The sequence below is a fragment of the Echinops telfairi genome, unplaced genomic scaffold (genome assembly GCF_000313985.2).
Source record: "Echinops telfairi isolate 266 unplaced genomic scaffold, ASM31398v2 ScPeMD7_7425;HRSCAF=8463, whole genome shotgun sequence".
Classification (NCBI taxonomy): Eukaryota; Metazoa; Chordata; class Mammalia; order Afrosoricida; family Tenrecidae; genus Echinops; species Echinops telfairi.
Window position 1 is genome coordinate 7,688,132 of NW_022111325.1, and position 24,586 is coordinate 7,712,717.

Sequence of the window (24,586 nt, forward strand, 5' to 3'; positions counted from 1 at the left end):
TAAAAAAAAAAAAAAAAAAAGGAACCAACTAGTTAAGCTAAACTATTGATTGGTTTTGAGAAGACTTCAGGGATACTATTTTAATGTTTAAAGACTCAGAGTTCCAGGAGTTCATCGCAGCAGCTTCCATGACTCTTGAAAGCCCAGCAGAATTCAAAATTCTGTTTTATACTTTCCCTTCTTTGATTATGATTCTTCTACAGATTCTTTGATCAAGATATGCAATCACAGAAGCCAGGGAGCATATTCAGTTCTTTGGTCCCATGCAAAGCAGTCACTTAGCCGCATTTTCCATACACAAACAAAATGCCATCTCACTACCATCAAGCAGATGCCTACCCAGTGACCTATAGGATAAAGAACTGTCTCTATGGGTTTCCACGACTGTAATTGTTATGGGAATAGAAAGTCTCATCTTCTCTCACTCCACACCAGGGTTCCTCCTCTTACTCCTGACTCCCTCTTCCATTCTTCCTTTGTTGCTACAAGTGAATAGAGACCAACTTTTGTGCCTTGGATGGCTGCTTGTAAGTTATTTTTTCCCTCAATGAAAGTTTTAAAAACCACAGGCAATAAAGCAGGAAGAAATATACTATTAGCCTAATTAACTGGATGCCTTATGAAACTGACCCCAAATCTCTAAACCAGGAACCAAATCCCATGAGGTGTCTGATTGTACACAGTGTAGTGGCCACTTTTTGGGGGTGGTGGTGTCTGTCATTGTTTTGTTGTAATTATGAGAGGGCTTCAAAAAGCTTGTGGAAAAATTCCATTTGTCCATGAGCTTTTTAAGTCCTCTTGTATGTCTACCACACAATTTCTGACAAGTCAACTTTTTCCAGGTGTACAACTTAATGACTGCTTAAAAACAACTGGTTATGTAACCCTACCCTTAGTCACTAGGATTTTCCTCCACTGTGAACGGCACCTCAGTATTACACAGGCAATAGCGGCCAAATCGTTTGTAGTTACTTGTCCAGTGGTAACTCAGTAGCCATTAAATACTTGGTCACTTTATGCATTAAGAAAAAAAATACTTAAAGCTTCGGTGAGATTTCTAATCTTTGGGAATTCTTTTCTTTTGCTAATTCAAGTAGGGAAACTCCTCCATCTGCAAATTATTCATTAAATTATGCAACAATCAAATATCTTTCAGACTGTAATTGGCCTACTTTGAAGATACTTGTCTTTAGAAGCCAATATTCATAAAAGAAATTGTTCCTAAGTTCAACTACATCAGTGGTTCTCAATCTTCCTAATGCCATGACCCTTTAATACAGTTCCTCATGTTGTGGTGAGCCTCCAACCATAAAATTATTTTCATTGCTACTTTATAACTGTAATTTGGCTAGTGTTATGAATCGGGCAACCCCTGTGAAAGGGTCATTCGACCCCTAAAGGGGTCACAACCCAAAGGTTGAGAAGCACTGAACTACATTAAAGTTAAAACTTCTTTAGGATGAATGTGATGGTGATTGTACAATTCCCCCTTGATATGTTTGAATGATTGAACTATTCAATTCTATGATATGTAAACTATGTGCCAATCAAACTGCTTTTTGGGGGAACCTATTATAAAAAATAAAGTTAACTTCTGGTTCATTAAGGGTACCACAAAGATAATAAGCACTATAAAATGGAAGAAGATACTAATACTTATAACCAAAGCCTGACAAAAATAGAGCCTTGACCGAAAGGAACAATCTATTAAGAATTTCTCTAAATTAAATAGTAAAAGACTTATTAACCTAATAAAGGAGGGAGGGCAGTAGAAAATGTGGACAGAATTCCAAGAAAAAAATTCTGCTGGGTGACCAAATGTTTCATGGTTTAATCACATTTGGTTCCAGAGAAGAGCAAAGCAAAATGGCATTATACATCCTAAACAGACAAAACAAAATTCTGACAAACCCAAGTGTTGGCAAGGTTGATGAACAATGAAATCTATAATGTTGTAGGCACACAAACTGGTTTAACCACTTTGAAAGCAGTTTACATGAATGAAGATAAGCCTATATTTTATGATTCAGCAGTTCTACTCAGAGTATTCACTCAAGAGAAATACACGAACACTTGTACATATAAAAGAATGCTTAAATGTAAAAAGAATGTTTAAAAGAACAGTGTATCATTTTGATCAAAGAACCTATAAAAGATTCCTGGTCAAAAAGGAGAAAATGCAAGACGAAATTTCAAATTTTCTGGGATTTCATATTTTCTGAAGTCAATGGGGCTGGATGAACCTTTGAAACTATTGCCATGAGATGATTTTTAAAATTAAATCCCCCCCTCAAAAATCCTGTAGAGTATTGCAAAAAACAAACAACAGTTTATTTAGCTTTACTAATAAAAAAGGCCTGCCTTGAGCATTATGCTTTGGAAAGAACTACCACTACGGGACCAAAAAATCAGATAGGAACCTTGGGGGCAGTGAGTTTAGGTTAATGAAAGAGGAATAACTCAAAAAGGAGGAAGAAAATGGGTGCACAACTCAAAGAATGTCATTAATATCACGGAATTGAAAAAAAAAATCACTGAATTGTACCTGTAGAAATGATTGAATTGGTGCGTGTTTTGCTGTGTGTTCTCAAGAGCAAATTAAAAAATAAATACATAAAAATAAAACAACAAAAAATCCAAACCAAACATTTTTCATAATAACCTAATACTAGAAATGAGTCAATTATCCCTTACGAGTAGAACGGACTCATAAACTATGGAATATAATTGAGTATTATACAATTAATATAAATTAGATCTACAACATGTATGAATGTTCTAAAACAAAACATGGAAGAAAATAAGCACAATACAAAATAGTATACTCAGTTTGATTTCATTTACATAAAGTTCAAAAACAGGCAAAATGAAATCACACTATTTTAGGGTACACACTAGATGATAAAATTACAAAGAAAACCAAAATAAAAATAAAAGTGAGAATAATGCTACTTTGGGGTAGGAGGTGGTGACTAATTAACAAGAGTTACACAGAAAGGGCTTCTGGGGTACCCAAACTATTTTATTTCTTGGCTTGAATGTCAGCTATATAGCTGTTTACTGCATAACTCGTTATACTCTATAGTTTATTCATTTTTCTTTATTTGTGTTGTATTTCGCCATTTTAAAGGAGTTAGAAAAAGAATGTTTTGATGTCTCCCAGCACATATGAGGGTGCCAGACGAAGCTTTTGCATGAGGAAGTTTACGGACTTTTGTTACATTTCTTGAGACAGGACAGAAGTTTCAAGAAGGCCACTTTCTCCCACTCAGTCTCCCATGTGACTTACCCAGTAGTGACGGCATATTTGATGTGGTTGCTTGTGGTATAGATAAATACCCCACTCTCATCCCAGGCCCCACTCTTGACACGAATGTTCTCATGAATGTTACACAGAGCTTCCAGTTTGCGGTTACAGATCACAATGGCTGTAAGAGGCAGAGGGCATGAGTGCTCTGCTGGACAAGGCGAGTGTAGTAAACTGGCAGGGATGGGGAGGGAAGGACTAGTCTCTAAATCAGGGTGGATATAATGAAAGCTTACCATGTTTGGCCAGTAATGCTACATGGGACATGTCTGCTGACCAGATAACATATTTCACCTTGGAAATCTTCACAGACGCGAGGGTTCTGGGACAGAAAAGGACAAACACAAGTGGACCTTAGTCCCTTGTGCCAAACTATAGCTTAACTTTTTTCATCCTTAAAGTAATGGAATGTCTAGTTTAAAAAAAAAAATTCCAAATACACATTCCCTGGATAGTGGTTGGTGACTCAGTGCTTAGCTCACCTTGCTGTCTGCCTCTTCTCAATCCCTTGCCCCTATCATACCCACGCATTAGTGATTGCATATGCCTGTTTTAACCACCGGACTGAAGTTCCTTTAAGTGCAGAAATTAACTGTGTTACTCTTCTCTGCGCCCCTCACCTTCTAAGACCCAAGATCATTCTTTGTTGAGAGTTAGTGCTCTATAAACATGTATCAAAAAACCCACAAAAACTAAGTACCTCAGTATAATGCCAATGTATCTGTGGAAGATGAAAAGTGATGATGGAGGGAAAAATGGCTAGAAAAATCTTGGAGAGATAGTACAGGAAATGACTAAGTCATTTGGGTAGGGGGTGGGGGGAGGGACGAAGCTCCTAATAAAAATGCCCACTCCCCCCCACTGCATGCCTGTCTGCTTGGGGACACCTGACATTATTACCGCTTCTGCTGTACGTCAAAGAGTATGATGGAGTCCGAATCTCGAAGCAGGAGGTTGCCTGTGCCTGCATAGAAGATCTCATCACAGTTGGGCACCTGCACCTTTTTGGTGATCTCATTCTTTAGATTCTTGATCAAAAGCTGAAACCGGTTTTAGAAAGTGGGGTTAGAGTGGAAGCAAGTGTATCAGATGATGACGACTTGATGCTACTCCTCACAATTGTTCCTCAGTATCAATCAGCTAAGCACCTTTCCCCTGGCCAAGTTAGTCCCCACTCCAGGCTATACCACTCCAACCAACGTCCTCTCCAAGGATCCTAATATTGCTCTTTTTTTTATCTTTCAACTGAACCTTGAGACGTCCAACCAAAGCCTAAATTCCTCAAACACCAGAGAGAGAAAATGGTGCTTTCGTGGCTTACATTTTGTTCATGATTTTCTTGAGAGAGCCTTGCTCATCCTGTGCTAGAGCTGATTACCTTTCGAGTACCAATGGAGATGGCAGGATAAAGAAGTGAAGGAGTAGGTATCTATTAGCCCACTCTATGAAATGTGAGGATTTTTGGGCTCCTGTGTGACTTTTGCTTGGTCCTTAAGCTCAGAGACACAGTGATTTTCATCCCCATCAAATCAATTTCTAAACCTCTAATTCCCACAGGGGTGGGAGGTAGCAGAGTTAAAAGTAAGTACATGATCAGATCAGCACACCTTCCCAGTGAGTAGTGAAAAAAAAAAAAAAAAAAAAGCTCTTTCTTCTGCAATACATAGGTCACTGTCACTACACTAGCCCAATTAGTTTCCTCTTAGTTTTACTCACCGAATGCATCCGATCTAGGACAGCAAACCGATTTCGAGCAACCCAAACGGCTGTCAGGCCTGAAGATCGTTTCCCTTCAGGGGCTGAGAAAGAACAAAACCAAGGGGTGGGAGCATGTGGTGAGCCACTGGCAGGTGACAGAGTCAGGTGCCATGGAGATGCCAGTCTTGCTGGCTGCCATCTTGGCTTTGCCAGTTCAGCTGCTTCCTAACTAATTCAGCCGTAACCTGAGGCTATTGTTGACTGACTTTTCCCCATCAGTCCCCTCCAAACTCCAACCCCTACCCCTGCCAAGCCTCTTTTCTCTAGGCCAAGTGGTTGCATTTCAGCCAACACCATGTACTGGCAGAAGGGCTGCCCATCTTGGGAGACAGCACACTCTGTCAAGCTAACGAGCAGAGCCTCCCTGGCCAAGCTGCGGCACAGCAAGCTGCCTGCAGTGTCGTAGGACCTCCTATTGCTAGGCCTCTGCACAAGCTGGAGAAGAGGCAGAGCCCCCTCCCCAGGACGCAGCTGCTCCGCTGCTTTTAACATGCAAATGCAGACCTCCTGGTATAGCAGGGTGGGGCCAAGGGCTCCTCCTAACTAAATCTTGATAGGTAGCTCGAGTTGGGCACTATTTAGCACCAAGCTGTTGCTCCATAAATGTAAATCAACCACTCTTACTGTCCTGAAGGGAGTTAGGAAATGTTCCTCAGTTTCAGAGCATTCTGTTGGCTGATAAGACTTATGAAATACAGGCTTCATTCCTGGGAAACTACTAGGCGACTGAACAAATGTACTAAAATACCCTTTTATCTATTATCTATTACAGACAACTGGACAGAGGATGATGACCAGCTTTTCTCTGACACCCGTGGTACCTGGAATAACTCCACCAGACTTTTTTTTTTAATTTACAAATATATTTAATATTCTATATGATTTAGCACACGTATCTGATGTAACATACAGATTAGCTTAGAGCATTTTTCTTGAATTTTTGGATTCAATTCAAGTTAATCAACAACCTTTTTCTTAGGTACTGGGTACACAGAATCCTAGTTTTTAAAGAACACAAGGTAGTTGAGAATTAGACTTGTTTCTATGTAGGCAACATTAATAGGTTAAGGGCAAATAAACTGGGAGCAAGACAGTATGATCAAATGAGGCTGTGAACTGGAAAGCTCTGAGAGTCTCTCAAACAACAAATCAAACTCACTGCCACAGAGTGGTGCCACTAAGAGCGACCCTGTAGGGCGGGGAGATCAGTCTCTGCTTTGTTTTCCTAGGTCTCACACGTTTTCTGGCTTTCAGAAGGTACAGTCTTGCCACGTCTCTCATTCTCTCTCTCTGTCAGAAGCGGTTGTGTTGGGAGGGACCAAATCATCAGATAAGGTCTGAGATGGCTAAATTTATGGGAGGTGACTTAACTTTAGGTTATGGAGACCAAATACTTATATGTTTTCTCTCCTTATCAAGATATAAAAGAGTGTGGTTACTATTAGCAGGAAAAATTATAATGGTGGCACCTACAGAATATGTGTCAGAACTCTACTGATGGGTTTAAAGTATGACAGCATGCTAGTAAGAATAGGGACCTGCCGGTTCCTACAAACCAATAGTAGAACACCAAAAGGAGCATGTGTAAAGTCAAACCCTTCCTGAGTCTGTTTTGTCAGCAAGTTCTGATAGGATGAGCACCAACAAGGAATGGTGATGATGGAGAGACAGGCAGGGTCTCAGCTGGATCCTGGGATCCCAGGTGGGGTGTGAGGCTGTTAGCAGCCTCATCTTTTTGACATGCAAAAGGAAGCAAATCGGATCTGGATGTGGATGGGAGAAAATAAATCCCTAGTCACAGGATGAGACATTCCAGGATTGGATCCACATTTTTAAATAAATGAAACTACTAGGGTGAACGTCATCTCAGCTGACAATAAACAAGAATAACATGCTGTGCTGAATGAGAAAATGGAGAGCTTCTAATAACCAAATTATAAAATATATATATCTAGCTAGGGTAATAAAATAGGGGAGGAACATGAATATTTCACACCCTGGTCGCCCCTGATGCAATTGTCAGCGGCACCTGCCAACAGATATGAGTGATGTGTCAATGGCCTGGGGATGGGATGTGAAAAACGAGGAGTGACGATGTGGGTGAAGAGAACCAGAAGCACAGTCGGGGAGACAAAGAGAACACTTACCATCAGGATTCTGGGAGTCAGCATCCTTCGGGATGGTGTATAGGTCATAAGTACTATTCTCTAAATTGCTGGCTCTCTGTACAGGAAAAGGGAAGATTTAAATTGTGAGTGACTCCAGACATCAGCACTTAAGACACTAGCTTATTTTGACAGACAGAAGATTAGAGATACCATCTGAAAGAATACTCTTCTCACCCTTCCCTTAGAGGCCATTTGAATGTTTCCCCATTTAAGAATTAGAGAACTCCTTGCCAAAAAATAGCATTCACATTCCTTTACTTATTCTCCAAAGATGCTGGTATTATTTGAACAAAAATAATTTTTTTCTGAAAAGGGGATGGTAGGCCAAGTAAGTTTGGAGACCTGGGTTTCAGTGAAATGGAGCAGTAAAAATAAGCATGACTTCTGCACAGAAATAATATCATCTGGGTCCACTTGGCTCCTTTTTGGTAGAACAGTCATTGTCCTTGTGAAGTTTTTAAAAATCAATTAAAAAAAAGAAAAATACCATTTTTAGTGATCTGGACTATTCATCTTAATGTCCTGAATGATTAGCTAAATGCTGAAGTTATTAGCCTTATGTGATACCCACAAACCCTTTGAATATGCTTATGGCAACAGAAGTCTACCCACGGAGCCTGAGTGTTCACTGTTAGCTCTTTCAAAACGACCACTAAAAAGCTTCTAAGAAGTCTTGCTGGCATAGAGGGATATGTAATTGAGTGGCTAACCAGAAGATCAGTGGTTCAAATCTACCAGCAACTCCACAGGAAAAAGTAAGATAGTCTGCTCTCGTAAAGATTTAAAGTCTTGGAAACCGAAAGAGGCAGTTTTACTTGTTCCATAGGGTTGCTATGAATTGGAACTGATTCAGTGATGGGGAGTTTTCAAAACTCATTACAGACTGACTGAAGATGTGAGCAGAGATGAATGGAAAGCAGGGAGACTGTAGGTGGGTCCCATGAGTTACTTACCGTACACAGTAAAACGGCATTTTCTGCAGGATTGTATGACATGTTGAACACTGGAAATTTGGAACCACTACAGCAAAGAGGTAAAGAAAGCAGAGAAGAGGCATAATTATAGAAGGAAGCCCCTCTACTTATGCTACTACACCTACTATGCATCTAGTCCTTAGTCATGAGTCTGTCCCATTTACAATCAGGAAGATAAATAAATATTACATTTATACTCTTTAAGATTGGGATGGCCCTATCTCAGCTTTGAGTACACAACAGTTTAAAAAGCAAACTCTTTTACAACTCAAGGGATCACACAGGATGGGTGGTTAGGGATCATTCTAAGTGCAGTTCTGCTTGGATATAGTGTCCCACACCTAAGTGTTGTGGACTGAATTGAATGACATTACATGGATGGAATCATTTCCCCTCAAAACATGTGCTGCAAATTCTAACTTCCACTCCTGTTCTAACCCCATTTGGGAATGGGTTGCCTTTATGTAAATGAATTTGGACTAGTGTAGGGTGAGTTTTGAGCAAATCTATTATGAGATAGAAGAGATTTATAAAGCAGCAGAACAGGGATGGCAGAGAGATGTCAAACCACATGGAGGTTGCCCAGGAGCAGAAGTTCAGAAGAGACAAGGATCTTCTCTGAAAGCCAATAGAGAGAAAGTTTCCCCTAGAGTTGGAGCCCTGGATTTGGACTCCTGTCTCCTAAAATTAAGAACATTGATTTCTGTTTGTTAGAGTCACCCGGGACCTGTGGTATTTCTGCTATAGCAGCACTAGATAACGAAGATGATTTTGTACTGGAAAACCAAATTGGTTAGACTTGGGTAACGTGTCGAGGCTGGGAAAGTTTTAAGGTGGTGGCATAGTGGGTTATGCATTGGGCCGCTCACCCAAAGGTCAGCAGTTCCAAACTACCAATTACTCCTTGAGAGAAAAGATTTACAACCTCGGAAACCTACAGGGGCAATTCTACCCTGTCCTATAGGGTTGCTGTGAGTCAGAATTGACTCGATGTGAGTTGGTTTTCAGTTTTTAAAAATAGTTCAAAAAAAAAAAAAAGTTCAAAAACCTAGGTTACCTCGAAAAGACTATGGGTAGGATTATCAATAAAACCAAAAAACTCAAACTCACTGCCATCGAGTCAATGCTGACTCACAGCGACCCCTGGGTATTCTTGAGACTGTAACTGCTTATGGGATTATCTATGTGAAAGGCAAAACTGGTAAAAACTCAAAAAGGGATGGGGAGAGCTACACACGACATCTCTATTGTCTTTTGGTCTCAGTAACAAATATAACTAAATATGTAGATATTAAACATGCTTCTAGTGAGGCATCGAAAGAAAACGATGAACATTTGAGTGGACAAATGATGAAAAGGGATGGTGCTTTTTATGCAGTGGTTGATAAGATATAGAGGCAAAATCTTAGAGTGTGTGGTTTCTCCACTTACAGTAAAATGCAAGAGCGAAGAGATGGGTTAATAAATGAATGATGTAAAATGAAAACAGAACTTAATGATTTGAAAGCTTCTGTTGTACAAACTAGACACATGTCCTAGAATGTTCACCAAGGACAGAGCTACACAATCTTTTACTAAGGGAGTATGCTTGTGAGTGATGGATCTAACTACTCACCACAGGAGGAAACCCATCAGTTTAGCCTGATGGGGACAGAGAAAAAAGGAAAGAGAACTGTCAGCCTTTTGGTATTCTACAGGTAGAAACAGGTCAACAAATCTACATTAGTTGTCCTCCAACAGGGCAGTTGTTCCCCTACAGGGAAATCCATTGAATACAACTATTATTCAAATATATGTGCAGACCACTACAGCTAGTGATGACGCAGCTGAAGAATTCTACCAAATGTCTGCAGTCTGAAATTGACCAAACATGCAATCAAGATGCATTGATAATTACTGGTGGCTGGAACGCAAAAGTTGGAAACAAAGAGGAACAAACAGTAGTTGGGAAAATATGGTCTCGGGGACAGAAATGATGCTAGAGATCACATGACAAAATTTTGCAAGACCAATGACTTCCTTCATCACAAATCCTTTATTTCAACAGCATAAACAGTGACTATACACATGGACTTCTCCAGATGGAATACACAGAAATCAAACAGACTACATCTCTGGGAAGAGAGGAAGGAGAAGAAGCTCACTATCATCTGCAGCTAAAACCAGGCCAAGGGGTGTCTGTGGAACATATCATCAATTGCTCATATGTAAGTTCAGGTTGAAGTTAGAAGAAAATGCAAACAAGTTCAGGGGAGTAAAAAAAATATGACCATTAATATATCCCACTGAATTTTGAGAACATCTCAACAACAGATAAGACACACTGAATATTGAATATTAATGACAAAAGACCTGATGAGCTTTGATTTCTAATCTCTATGGGTATGGTGTAGGAGCCCTGTTGGCATAGTACTTTTACGTTGAGCTTGATCTACATGGTCGGCAGTTCTAAACCACCAGCAGCTCCGCAGGACAAAGACTGGTCTTTCTACTCCTGTAAACTGTTACCGTCTAAGAAACCCACAGAGGGTTGCTATGAATCAGCATTGACTCAATGGCAGTAAGTTTTGGGTATGGGTGTGGTATAACCCATTTGGGAATGGGTTGTCTTTTTATGTTATTAAAGCAAGATTAGTGTAAGGTGCATCTTGTGTCAATCTCTTTTGAAATATAAGTTTAAACAAGCAAGCCGAGCAGATAGGAAGGGAGAGGGGCCAAGATATATGAAGACGGCTGGAGGAATAGCTCAGCAGAGTCAAGGCCTTCCCCTAGAGCTGACAGAGAGCGAGAGAGCAAGAGAAAGGCATCCCCTAGAGCTGACGCTGTGAATTAGACCTTTTCACTTGCTAAACGTGAGAAAACACATTTGTTTAGCAAAGCAACCCACTTGTAGTTATTTCTAGGCATTGACAGGGAACTGGCTAGAGGTCCAGGTAAGATTTAGAAGACGTGGAACAAGGAAAATAATTGCTGATGTCAGATGAATTTTGGCTCAAAGCAGAGAATACCAGAAAGATGTTCACTTGTGTTTTATTGACTACGCAAAGGCATTTGATGGTGTGAACCCTAATAAACTACAGATACCCTTGAAAAGAATAGTAATTCCAGAACACAGTTCATTGTGCACATGAGAACGTGTACATGGAGCAAAAGGTATTTGTGCGAACAGAACAAAGAATATGGGATGGTTTAAAATCAGGAAAGGTGAGGTCAACAAACAGACCTTGAACTATTTACAAAAAAAAAAAAATCAGGAAAGGTGTGTGTCAAGGTTGTATTCTCTCATCAGACTTGTTCAAACTGTATGCTGAGCAAATCATGAGAGAAGCCTACTTATACAAAGAGGAACGTGGCATCAGGACTGGAGGAAGGCTCATTAACAACCTGCGATATGAAGAGTACACATCCTTGCTTGCTGAAGGCGAAAAGGATCTGAAGCCCTTGCTGATGAAGACCAAAGATTTGCAGTCTTCACTATCGATTACAACTCAATGTAAAGAAAACCAAAATCTCCACAACTGGAACAATAGGTAATATCATGATAAAGGAAGAAAAGGTCGAAGTTGCCGAGGGTTTCACCTTGCTTGGATCCACAGTCAATGCTCATGGAAAAAGCAGTCAAGAGACAAAAGATTAAGTTGCATTAGGTAAACTGGCTGCAGAAAACCTCTTTAAAGTACTGAAAAACAAAGATATTACTTTGAGGACTAAAGCATCCCTGACCCAAGTCATGGTGTTTTCATAGGCTCATCTGCATGTGAAAGTCAGACACTGAAGAAGGAAGACTGAAGAGGTATTAATGCATTCGAATTGTGATAGTGAAATACTGAAAGTGCTTTGGGCTGCTCAAAGGACAAACCAGTCTGTGTTAGAAGAAATACAGCCAGAGTCGTCCTTAGAGGCAAGGACGGCAAGACTTTGTCTCGCATACTTTGGACATGTTGTCAGGAGAGATCGGTCCCTGGAGAAGGACAGCATGCTTGGTGTAGTAGAGGAACAGTGAAAGAGAGGAAGGCCCCAATGAGATGAGGGACACAGTGGCTCCAACAATGGGCTCAGGCACAGAAACAATTGTGAGGACGGTGCAGGACTGAGCAGTGTTTCGTTCTGTTGTGCATAGGGTCATTGTGGGTCGGAACTGACTCAATGGCAGGTAACAACAACAACACTAGGCAACTAAGACACCAGCGCAGAGCAACATGATGTAATCTGTCTCTGGTTGGTTCTTCCAGCCCCTTGGAGTGCTCACATAAACCCATCATTTTATTGTAGTGATGCTGGAGGGGAGCTATCAACTCTCATGCCAAAGTTTGCCACCATGAATGTTTTAGCATGCTGACACAGCTGGCTTTCCAAGAGGAAAAGGCAGTTCCTCTTGCCAAATATCCCAGAGGTTATCATATCTTCACAGTTAAGAGTTTCCAGAGACATATATTTTGGTTTCGAATTTTATGTACTTTGTTGGAGAGCAAAGGAAGAATTACAGAAACGAGATGGCAAATAAAAGCAAAAGGCTATTCGCTACCAGAAACACTCTCTGGTTTGAAAGAGCCCTGGCAGACTATGGGAGTATGGTTTCCTCTCAACAGGGTCACTAGCAATCTTAACTGGGGAATTCCCATTCAACTCATGCCACCTACATGCCCATCATGCTCTAAGGGCTCATCCATGAAGATGTCACCTGTGATGAGATTAGATCCAAAATATTAACAACAACAGATCCAGTTGGTGGGTGTTGTATCATAGTGATGGATGCAAGGGTTTAGAAAAGGAAGCAAATCAGATTTACCTCCTTAACTGCATAACAGCTACATCTTTGGAGCTATTAAAATCCAACTGACGTAAGAATCGGTCCTTGACATAATGCAGCATATTGCCATGAACAGCATAGGCTGGCCGTTCTCGCTCCAGTTTAAAAACAATCATGCCACCATCGTGTCCTGAGGTCCAGGGGGAGAGAGAGAGAAAAAAGTAGCTCCAAGTCTGAAAAAGCTAGAAACAAGAGCTATATATATATAATGACTATGTTGGTGCATACATGCTAAAAACGAAGTTAAGATACCTGAACACATCCTTATTTGAGATTCTTTGTCAAATTCTTAGAATCTAGTTAAATAAAACTCTGTAAAACCTTTCCTAATACTATATCACCATGCCAAAGTTCTGGAGAAAAATGAGGCTTTCAAGTGCCATAAAAATTTATAGACTCAAAAACAAAAAAATTTAAAGGCTCAGAAAACCACCGGGGAAGTTTTACTTTGCCCTGTGAGGTCACTAAGAATTGGAATTGACTAGATGACTGCCATCGTTTTTGGAGGCACAGTGTACTCTAGCTCTTCTGTGTTCTCCTAACCCTCTGTACAAACTTACACTTACCACATATACTCGAGTATTGGCCGACCCACGTAACAGCCGAGGCACCTAATTTTACCACAAAACTGCATTAAAAATGTGCTGAAAAACTCAGTTTATAGACGAGTATATATGGTAGTTATTTAGGACAATCATTCTCTCTAAATAGTGAGCTCTCAAAAGCAAAAATTACTCCAAAATTCCTGCATATAACAAGAGCACAAAAAATATTTGTGGGAAGAAAAGGTGGTCGCTTTGAAAAGTTTTTAGATTAAAAAAAAAGTTTTGCTGTTTCCCTATTAGTCTCATCTATTCTTAAGAAAAAAACTCTCTAGTACTTGTCCTCCTACACTCTTATCTCCACAATTAGCCAGATCATGCCATGCCTCTGCTCAAAACCTTTCAGTCCATATCCATTCAGAATAAAGTCCTAAATGGAAAACATGACCTACAATGCAGTGCACAATCTAGCCATGGTCTCACCTCCTGTTACTTAGCCCCTTAATCCCGGCGCCCCGTCTGCCCTCTCCTGACCTTCCTCAAACAAGTAAGCACCGTATTGTGGTCTGGGATTTGCTTTCCCCACAGGTTCATTCATCTCCCTGATTGACATGATACACAACAGGAATCTTCATACCCATCCCTCTCCACCCCCCTAACTTTTTGCTTAGTTTTTCATCTTTTACCAAAAGTCACCTTATATTTTGATTATTTTCCTATGTCCCTCTGCTAGTAAAGAAAGATTACCTAAAAACAGGGACTTAGTGTTAATGCATTGCTATAACAACACCCAAAATGTGCCCCAGTACTCAATACGTATTTGCTAAACGAATAAACCTCAGCTTCTAGTTCCCTCTAGACCCCCATGCCTCCTAGGAACTAACAGAAGAGAATGGGCTATATTGTTATTGAATCATGATGGAGAAGAAAACAATTTAAAAAAGAACATTACCCTAAGAAGATAAGAGGGAGAAAAGCTCCAACTAATTGGCTTTGAGAATTCTACTTCTCATTATCATCCTACTTTGCATTTACTGGGAGCAAGCTAATGGAGAATCATTCGTAAGCCTTATAAACTCCGAACTAAAGCAAGGAAAAAGGTTCTAAAAAGGAAGAGCAAGAAATGGGCCTTACCTGCAGCAAACAGGTTGAGATTGGGGTGGGCAGCCAGGACCCAGAATCGATCATGGTCCCTACGGAAGGTTTGTACTCCAGTCCTAGAAAAGTAAAAGGCACACACACACACACACAAATATTCATTTCCAAGGTAGTATTTTCAGTCTGTCATAATCAATAGTACCAAGTGTTAAGCCAGCAAGCTGATAAAAAAAAAAAAATTTAAACCAAGGGTAGTAAATTTCACCTTATGTAAATGTGGTGGTGTTGCTAGTTGCCCTTAAGTCGACTACATTGTACTAAGGAACAGAAAGAAGTGACTTCAAACTGGCCCTACAGTTTCCTTCCCCCATTCTGCTGGATGGCTTTCATTGCATGCTTCATTTCCCTAGCTTCAGAATTAGAGGGGAGAGGAACAGATATGCTTAACTTCAGAAATGTGAAGAGATCTAGAGATCAATCAAGCTGACTGGAAATTAATAAATGATCTCTAGGTCTCTTCAAGGTTTCAAAATGCTTGACTTTTTCACATGTTGATAATAAAGATAAACAAACAGAAATATATTAATCTCATTTTAAAAATTAGAGTAAGAAGGAAAATACGTGTTCTCCTGTGGTGTTGGTCACACAACATCAGTTAGCCCCTTACCGCTTAGACATATCCCAAACTCGGATACTCTTGTCCTCAGAATTGCTGAGGATCAACTCTTGGCGAGGATGGAAGACAGCACAGGATACATTGTTATAATGGCCCCGGCAGGTATCAACCTCCCAAGCCTTTGATTCTGAAGGGCAAAGAGAATTAGATCATCTCAGTTCTCTTACTGGCTTTAAGTTTGGCATTTGCAAATATGACATCCTCTCAACCAAATACTAGGTTAAACTATAAAATGTTACATCAGTAAATTTTCTAATAGGACAATTTCTTCATATAAGCCTCTTAATCTTTATACAGTTGTTTGGTTGCTTTTTTTGTTTTTTTTAAATTCGGAACTCTATTCTCCATCATTCTTTATGCTCTTAATACGGTTTTATTTGTCCTGACATACTTAGCTCCCAGCTGCCATTCTGGAATAAATGTAAGCTCCACAGGGCAAGAGTTTTATTTGTTAGTCATCATTGTACCATCAGAGTCTTAAACAATGCCAATTACAAAGTAAAAGTACGCAATAAAAAGCTGTTGAATGAGCAGATTAATTCATTTTTATCCTTCACCCTGCTCATATGCCTCAAAATCAGATTGTCCTAAGAGGGAAAAGGGGAAAGGGACAATTCTATGCTCCCAGAAGTAGCACAGATTTAGGATTTCATTCCGATAACCACCTAAGTCACAAAGTCCAAACAAGGCTACTTCACTTGCTGGCCAGAAGTCCACAAGCTCCTAGACACGGTCACACTATCACTGGTTCACTCACCATTCATGCGCCAGATCTTGACTTGACGGTCGTCCGCCCCAGACACAATGAGGGGCATAGTGGGGTGGAAAGCAGCCCAGTTCACTCCACGATCGTGGCCCTGTGGAAAACCAGACGTGTCTCTTCTACAATGGCCTTATCACTGCTGACAAAGCAAATCAATGAACCGTGCGGGTGGTTATAAAAGATGTGGCTGATTATGACTCTTCATATGACAAGTCTCAAGGGACTGTGCTGTGCTAAGATACTGAACATGCAAGTTACTATGTCAACCTACCCAATAGTACCCTCAAAGCGGCTTGATTTATCGAGAACTCCTTTTTTCCCATTTGCAAAATGGAATTAAGAATTTCTATTTCATATTCAAGAGGGAAATGGACTACAAAGGATGGAGATTTGATGAGACAATGCGAGATCTGATGAACCACTGAATGTAAAACTGATGATCTGCTCTGTAAACCTTCACCCAATTTATAATAAAAAGTTTAAAAAAATATCTACTTCAGTGAATAGCCGAGGATTAAATTAGTTAATAAGAGAGAACATGTAGTTTCATTTCCCTAAACTTTTCTATTTTCCCATTAAGCCAGCAAGTTACCTACACTTGGTTGGTTCTCAATAACTGATTAAATTACTTTTCCCTCTTCCGAGAGGCTTGAGAATGGATTCTGCTTTTAGATATTGATGGAGCTCATGCCCAGCTCGCTCGCTCTCCCCATTGGTTTACACGGCAGTTCAAGGGGCCTCAAAAAGTTCATGGAAAAAGGGAATTAAAGGGCAATGGGATTTTTCCACAAACTTTTGAAGCCCCTTCAGGTTGCATGGAGGCTCCATTTCTTTGTTAGCGCGCTTACGACTCTTTTTAGTCCACAGAACAATGGCTGACACTTAATAAGCAGATTGGAGTCACAGACATGTACTGCAGGAATGAGGGAATGAGCAGTATTTTGTCACTGTTTCCCAGAGAAGAGCCCATGTCCAGCACTGGCTGTAGAGATAAGTACCTCCAGTACATGTTTCACCACTGCATCCGTAGTTCCAAACAGGTCAACACCAGTTATTCCTCTCACATCTGACTCCACCGCACCAGGGGACAAGTTTTTTTTCCTTAGACCTTTGAAGGGGTAACAGGGTAAAGTGCAAACAAAATGTTATCAAAAAGAGAACAGTATCAAAAGCACAGAAAGGTACAGTGACAGACTGACATTAAAGCAGCAGGAAGGAAATAAGAAACGAAGAAAGGGGTCAAGGGGAAGAGAGAGAAAGAGTTCAGAGTCTATCTCTGAAAATGTTCAAAACATGCCAAGTGCATATCACAATTGGCTCCTGTTTCCTCAACACTAACAACAAAGCAACCACCGATCCTTCTGGATAGGTATTCCAAATTCTGAGTCAGCTAACCTCAAGAGCTACTGACCTGCTGATATTCTACTATTCCAATGCTCCTAAAATGTGATCTCAAATGGTAAACATTTGAACCCCACTTTTAATTTCAGGAAATCTAACTTTTCTTTCACTGTTTCAAAATTTATTTAAAGAAAGACATCTGGGAAGCATGTCAGCTCAATATTCCTCAAATTCAAAGTCTTGTAAGTGATTCAAAAGGAAGTTCCAAATGGGTTAATGAAACGACCTGTGAAGTACAAACCAGCTATTTGATAGAAGCTATTATAACTTTGAACTACTTAAGAAGTACCCTCATACCTTCTGTTTGATTTCTAGGCTGGTTAAAAGTCTGACCATTAAAATGTTGGAGGCTGTTCTCACTTAGGAAGAACTAGTCCATAAGTTTAAAACGTGGGGAAAAGACGAGAATAAGAAAATTCTTAAGTATACAAGACCCACACTTATGGCTCAAGTATATCCATTATTAAAAGCTATTTGTGATATAATCATGACAAAAATTATGACAATAGTAAACTTAACTATGATAACATGAAAGGGACTATCTTACATTTGAAAAGTATATTGTGGTTTCTATAGCACTCTTACATGTGATATGACTTGATCTTGAAAATCCTTTGAGGTCGGCAAGCCAGATAAAATTACACCAGTTAATAGATGAGAAAACAAAAATCGGAGCTAAAATTCTACCTTTTGAAGTGTTTGGGAGTGGGGGTTGGGGGTGGGAGATTAAACTACCTACCACTAGTAAAAACTATTTTCTATAGTAGGAAAAACACCTATCATTATCATGGAAAAACCTAAGTAGTTTCAAACTAAAAAATTGCCACCTATAAAAAAAGTGACAACTTAACTTCAACAAGTGTATTTGTACTCATCATTTAAAAATATTTCTTCTTCTATGACAGTGACAAACATCAGCACCGGAGGTTAAAAAGGTATGGCAGTTTTACATATCATGTCCCCAGGCCAAAATGAGCATTTATGCAATAGGTAGGAAGAAATAAAAGCTGATGCCTTTAAAAAAAAAGCACACATTCAAGAATTCATAAATACATCATCATAGGGATGCCTCCTCTCACTTATTTCACTTGTCCCTTTAATGGAACCTGTCAACTTTTCTAATGAGTCTGGTTTATGAAACAGATTCAAAGGAAGACACAAAGACAGACAGACAGCTGTGAAGAATTTCACCTCCAATAAGCTTCAACAAACACATTAAGAGGGAAAGCTGTATGACAGAATGAAAGCCTCTGTGGCACTTGCGGGTAATGATCCAAGAAAAGAGGAAGGGCAAAAACAGACAGATGAATAGTGACAGGCAGTGAAAAAATACTTCAGGGAAGAAATATTTGAGCCTTCGACAAGCCACTCACTAGGACTGAACGGCAGATGGAAAATTTCTAGAGCAGCTACCCAAATCCAGAGGGAAGAAAGAGTACTCTCAGAATGGACCAGTTTGATGCACATCTCCCACTGGGGACCAGAGGAAACAGTAAGAAGAGAGGACAAGGACAGGATCTGGCAGCATATTAATATACTTTTAGTAGCCATTTCAAAGATTGAGCCTGATTACATGGGCTTAGCATGCAAAGTTATAAGCACATCAGAATAACTGTCAGTTTACATGGAAGCTCAAGCTAACCAAGTAACCTGTCTTCTGTATCTAGCTTACAATTATATTCCCTTTGAAGCAAATAACTTTTGCCAGGGCAACACAAAAGATTACAGTTGAGCTAAGCCTCCTGGGCAGGATCCTCATGGGAGAGGTATCATGGGACAGGTTTGCTTAAAATGATCTCTGTGTTCCCTTACTGTTTACTCAGTTCAGAGACTATGCCCTTTCTAAGAGAGACATTCAAAGACATTAGGGTTTTCACTAAATTTGGGGGTACATGTTCTCTTCCTCAGAAACAACCTCCCCCTCTTAGAAATCTTAGTTCTGATCTCTAACAGACTTGAAAACAAATTTTTTTTCCCTGTGTTCAGTGCTTATTTGAACTCAACCCTTCTAAAAAGAGTATACCGTAGAAAAGGAAAGAAGAGTGTAAAAGTTGAACCCCAAGCTCTTTCCACTTGGTTAAATACCAAAGCATTTCCTTCCACTCTGGTTAAAGGGTTACTAGAAGTCAAGAGAGTTGGGGATAGAGGAAAAACACTTACAAATAGTAAAAGAGACCATTAATATTAGTACAACAAATTAGCATGAAATTCTCACTACCACATATACTGAACATAGCAATTACAATGTTATTATATAGTAATCCATGCACTTCACACATTCAAGAGCAAGTATAAATCCTATTGGACTCACACTTTCTTCTCTGATCTAGGGCCCTTAATTCTGATGCAAAAATGTTCTCTGCCAACAAAAGGTGAAGGCAAGAGTTACTTGCCATGGTCAAGAACAAGAAACCATCCACCTGAGGTCCCTAACTTGTTTTAGTTATACTATAGGGAGCACAGTGTGCTAATAGGTGTTACATACAGCACTTTTGGAGGGGAACAATATAAAGCCCATCTCAGTCTGGTGTTCTGGAAAGTGATTAAGCCTTAATGCCCAAAAGCATGGGTTTAGGTATGGAATGAATTAGCTTCTCTCCTATGAGCTAGACCAGGAGTCGGCAAACTGAAGCTTGAAAGCCATATGTGGGTTTTTTTATATGTACATGTGGCTCTGAGTAAAATTTAAAAAATTTAAAGGATGGTATTCAGATAATGGTGATTTCATTTGTTTGTAAAAGATATTTATGGCTCCTGAATAATGTTTAAATTGCTGTAAGGGACAGGATTGGTTCTTCCATCTCCGAAGTTTGCCAACCCATGAACTAAGCCAATGTGTCCCAAAGTGGGAGATACTGCTCCCCGTGGGGGGGAGGAACGAATAAGGACACTGGAATGATGGGGTGGGGGAGGAGTGGCTGCAAAAGCAGATACCTATACTTTATCCTACATTCTGGGCTATAGTATAAACGTTTTTCATTGCTGGGGGAGCAAGAGTAATTTTTTTCTTCCCTTTTATTTTTCTGTTTCTCTTTAAGATATGGAATGCTTCGTGATTTTGGGGGAGCCCTTGAAGCATAGTGGTTATGTATTGGGTTGCTAATAGGAAGGCCAGCAGTTCAAAACCACCAATTGCTCTGCAGAAGAAAGAGGAGGCTTTCTACTCTCTTAAAGTATTAACAGTCTCGGAAACCCACTGGGGCAGTTCTACCCTGTCCTATAAAGTTGCAAGAGTTGGCATTGACTGGACAGCAGGGAGTTTGGTTTTTGGTTTCACAAACTTGGGTTTCCCCTTGGCAGGGGCCATGCTAATTTTCTCTATACTGTTCCAATTTTAGTACATGTGCTGCCAAAGTGAGCACCGTAATTTTGTTTTCGGAAAAGAGGGCATAGGCCAAATAAGTCTGGGATCCTAGGAAGTAGTATCACCGATACGATACTCATGGAAGAACTGAGAAAGGTCATTCGAAATATTTTCTACAGGGTTTAACTCTTTCACAGAACCCCAGGTGAGAAAGTCTATTATTTTAAAAAATTGCCCCAGATCAGAGGAACTAGCATGAGGCAGGATCCAACTCCACCAGACCCCTATATCCTGAGACAGAGAGGGTACTTTGAATGTGTGCAGAGTAAAACACCATAGTGAGCCATAACTAGGTTACTGTGAGAGCTGATGCTACGATCCCTGGGATTGGCAGTGAGAAGACACAGACTTATACTGCCTATGCCTCGCTCCTCCTGCCGGCATGACTGGTCACATCTGGGTACACTTCAAAAAGCCTAGTTAGTCTGACAAAAAACTGCAATGGCAAAACCCTTGGAAGACAATAGAACTGACCTTCCTGTGTCCAGTGCACCCTTGTCTACACTAAACCGAAACAAAACACATGCTCTCACGCCAACTTCGACTCATATCGACCCTACAGGACAGCGTAGAACTGCCCCTCAGGGTTTCCAAGGCTGTAAATCTTTACAGAAGCAGATTGCCACATCTTTATTCAGGGAGTGGCTGGTAAGTTTGACCTGGCAACCTTAGGTCAGCAACCAAGGACTACTGTGCCACTGCAACACTCCTTCCTAATTTCGAGCTGCAAAAATGGTAAAGACAACATGGTCTAGAGGGTCTATTCACCAGCTTCCCTATCTCCGCTTGACTTATCTCTCCCATCCAAGTACTAACCAGGCCCAACCCTGCTTGGCTTCTGAGATCAGACAAGATCGGGTGCGTTCAGGCTGGTATGGCCGTAGACTGCTTGATTTCTATGCTACAAGAATATTAAAATAACTGCCAGTGCGACATTCCAGTGCTACATCTGGGAATCCAATTTTTCTACTGGTTGCTGATTAATGGCACATAGAATAGGAAATAATTCATTGTCCAGCCTACCACACAAGAAGATAGTTGGAAAAAGTTTTCTCTAACTGTACAGTATAGAGAGGTTTCAGCTTTACTACCAAAAGAATTCAGCAAGGACCTACGAGGGGGCTTTCTTCCTATGGAATGAAAGCACTTCCATAGTCTAGCCACTAACCTTTCAGAGAACCCAATCTCAAAGAATTTCTATGGCAAAAAACAATAGATAAAAGACAATTCAGCAAGTGACACATAAATGCCATAGATCCTCCTTTCACTTTCCCAACACCTAACAAAACACTTCCATTTATCCAGCATGCCTGTATCATAAATACGCTCCTTTCTCTGCATTTAAATTTTCTAATCTTCCAGATCACTGCATATAGCACTAAATCCTCAAATCATCTCAAAATCAAGACAGACTCTAAAGGAGAAATTACTCCAAATATCCAAAATCAATGTTACTTAATGTCTGGTCCTAGAAGTTTATCTGTTAAAAGTCTGTCCATTAAAAGGTATTCTGGACATAAAAATAAAAACACACACACACACACACACACACACACACACACACACACACACACACACAATGTTCCTACATGAGGCCATAGGATCCCAAAATCCTGTTTCCTTGTGCTAATTTACTCTCAAAAATAATTTTGTTAAACATGTACTTTTAGTGGATAGCTTCACTTTTAATCAAACATATGAAATTATAGATTTGAACTATTTAACAAAAATCTGACCTAAAAAGTTAAAATTTCTTCAAATCAAAGACACTTCTAAGAACCACTTTTCTTAGTGAATATCTCCAGCATAAAGAACCACCAGATCAGACTCAATATCCGAAGAACAGAGAAGCTATTATACAATGGCAACAGAATACCATAGCTATTCCTCTCCTAAGCCAGCTACCCCACTTCGAGCAATTGCAGTTTTTTGTCAGACATGACTAGGTTATCCCTGAACTTGGGTAGCTCACCAGAAATATCCCAAACGCGTACAGTCTGGTCCAGGCTGGCTGATACCACCAGGTCTTCTGAGGGGTGGAACTGGGCACACATTACATAGTGGTTGTGCCCTGTTAACACACTGCAAGAAGAAAAAAGACAATACCAAATTAGAATCAGCCATCAATGTTAAATACCATATCCAATATCTAATCTAATCATATTTTCACCAAAGACAGATCATCTAAACAATTCTGAACTAATAAACATGGTCAGATGTTTTTAACAATAACTCTTCTTGGCTTTAATGCTTCACGGTTTCACTACTAGTAATTTTAGAAAGGAATCCTTGGGTGGGACAAATCATTAAGTGTTTAACTACTAGCCTACAAGTTGGTGGTTCAAACTCACTCAGAGGTGCCTTGAGGGTCAGGCCTGGCAGTCTGCTTCCCAAAGAAGTTCTATCTACTATGCACACAAAGGGTCACCATGAATGAGAAATGTCACAGCGGGGCCTAATAATAACAATAATTTTAGGAGGACCAAGACTGCATTGCTCTCTTCTCAGATTGAAGATATATTTTAGAGTGGTATGCTTCTTAAAGGGCATCATTTTAAACGGTCCTTATCTCATTGTGGAAAGCTCAATATAGATTCCAACCACACAGTAGGGCAGCTCTAGACCTTGACGCAGGATTTATGGCACTGCAACTGAAAACCATCAACAGTTCTTATTCTAAAAGCCTAGCTATGACATCCTATCCCTGTAAGGAGTGACTATAAAACCTAGATCTAGACATCATTAAGAGATTATGCTTATCGTTTTGTATTTAAAAGCATCTTATAATCAGTACTTAATCTGCAGGCAAAGCCACTTTAGGACAGAAGATAGCTGACAATGAAAAAAACAAAACAAACAAACAAAAAAAAACCCTAAGACTTGTTGAGTCCTCTGTCTCTTTACCAGACACAGGTCCTAGATTGCCAGTTCCACACTCGGATGGTCTGATCATCGGAGGCACTCAGAATCCAAGGATACTCCTGTAAGACATTCCAGACAAAGAAGGACTTAGACATGAAATCATTTACACGGCCAGGTCCCTATAGTCTTTTCTCTCAGAAGGGAGTAATCATCGCACTGCCTACTATCTCAGTTATATTTGCAGGGAGGCTGCTGCCTTTGATAACAGGCTAGTTGGCTTCTTACCAACTAGCTTTGGGCACTTTGACCTCTACGATTTAAGAATGGAAGCCAGATAAAAAGCCTAAGAGATTCTCAGAAGCAACAAACAATACAATCTATATTTATATTACATTTATATATAGGTATGTTACAGGTCTATTTATATATACAGTACTCTTTGTTATAGATCTATTTATATATACTCTTATAAATTACAATTTATATAAACATATAGTATATATACACATACACACACACACATATATGAATTACATTAATTATAAATTAGGGATTCATGGAAGAATTGTCCCTCTTTGACTCTCGGATAGAAATGTTTTATAGTCTGACTTCTTCCTGTCAATGATCCAGTCCCAAATTTTCTCAAGCCTCAGTAATCAGAGCAGAAAGTAACATATAAAGCCGATTAAGCTTTTCTGAAACATGGGTTTGGATTTATGGCAGGTCCGTCCCTGTGCACCTCTCATAGTGGCCCATGTCAGAGTAAACTGCAGCCCCGACCACTTCCTGGCCCCTTTTCCCATAGACTTCAGACACTGACGCAGGTTACACAATGGAAAATAAAGTCTTAAACTTGCTGAGAA

The 24,586-nt window shown here is 40.0% G+C and overlaps 1 protein-coding gene and 2 non-coding genes across 4 annotated transcripts in view; 1 reads left to right on the plus strand and 2 right to left on the minus strand.

The window, feature by feature from the left end:
- COPA (COPI coat complex subunit alpha) overlaps positions 1 to 24,586 on the minus strand; it is a 59,255-nt gene that overhangs the window by 17,977 nt on the left and 16,692 nt on the right. The window contains exons 5-17 of one of the 2 annotated variants that reach the window (XM_004716513.3): positions 23,766 to 23,842; positions 22,834 to 22,943; positions 17,095 to 17,204; positions 16,091 to 16,190; positions 15,325 to 15,460; positions 14,694 to 14,776; positions 12,997 to 13,147; positions 8,187 to 8,253; positions 7,213 to 7,288; positions 5,024 to 5,106; positions 4,208 to 4,347; positions 3,544 to 3,629; positions 3,290 to 3,428 (exon numbers count right to left, since the gene is read on the minus strand). In XM_004716513.3, the coding sequence (XP_004716570.1) occupies positions 3,290 to 3,428; positions 3,544 to 3,629; positions 4,208 to 4,347; positions 5,024 to 5,106; positions 7,213 to 7,288; positions 8,187 to 8,253; positions 12,997 to 13,147; positions 14,694 to 14,776; positions 15,325 to 15,460; positions 16,091 to 16,190; positions 17,095 to 17,204; positions 22,834 to 22,943; positions 23,766 to 23,842 (1,358 nt within the window). Of the gene's footprint in view, positions 1 to 3,289; positions 3,456 to 3,543; positions 3,630 to 4,207; positions 4,348 to 5,023; positions 5,107 to 7,212; positions 7,289 to 8,186; positions 8,254 to 12,996; positions 13,148 to 14,693; positions 14,777 to 15,324; positions 15,461 to 16,090; positions 16,191 to 17,094; positions 17,205 to 22,833; positions 22,944 to 23,765; positions 23,843 to 24,586 lie in introns of both variants that reach the window. The other variant, XM_004716512.3, reaches the window with a different exon arrangement.
- LOC115872574 lies at positions 20,755 to 20,859 on the minus strand. Its single transcript, XR_004047936.1, has one exon. It is a non-coding gene; the product is annotated as a U6 spliceosomal RNA (small nuclear RNA).
- LOC115872580 lies at positions 24,424 to 24,558 on the plus strand. Its single transcript, XR_004047940.1, has one exon. It is a non-coding gene; the product is annotated as a small nucleolar RNA SNORA42/SNORA80 family (small nucleolar RNA).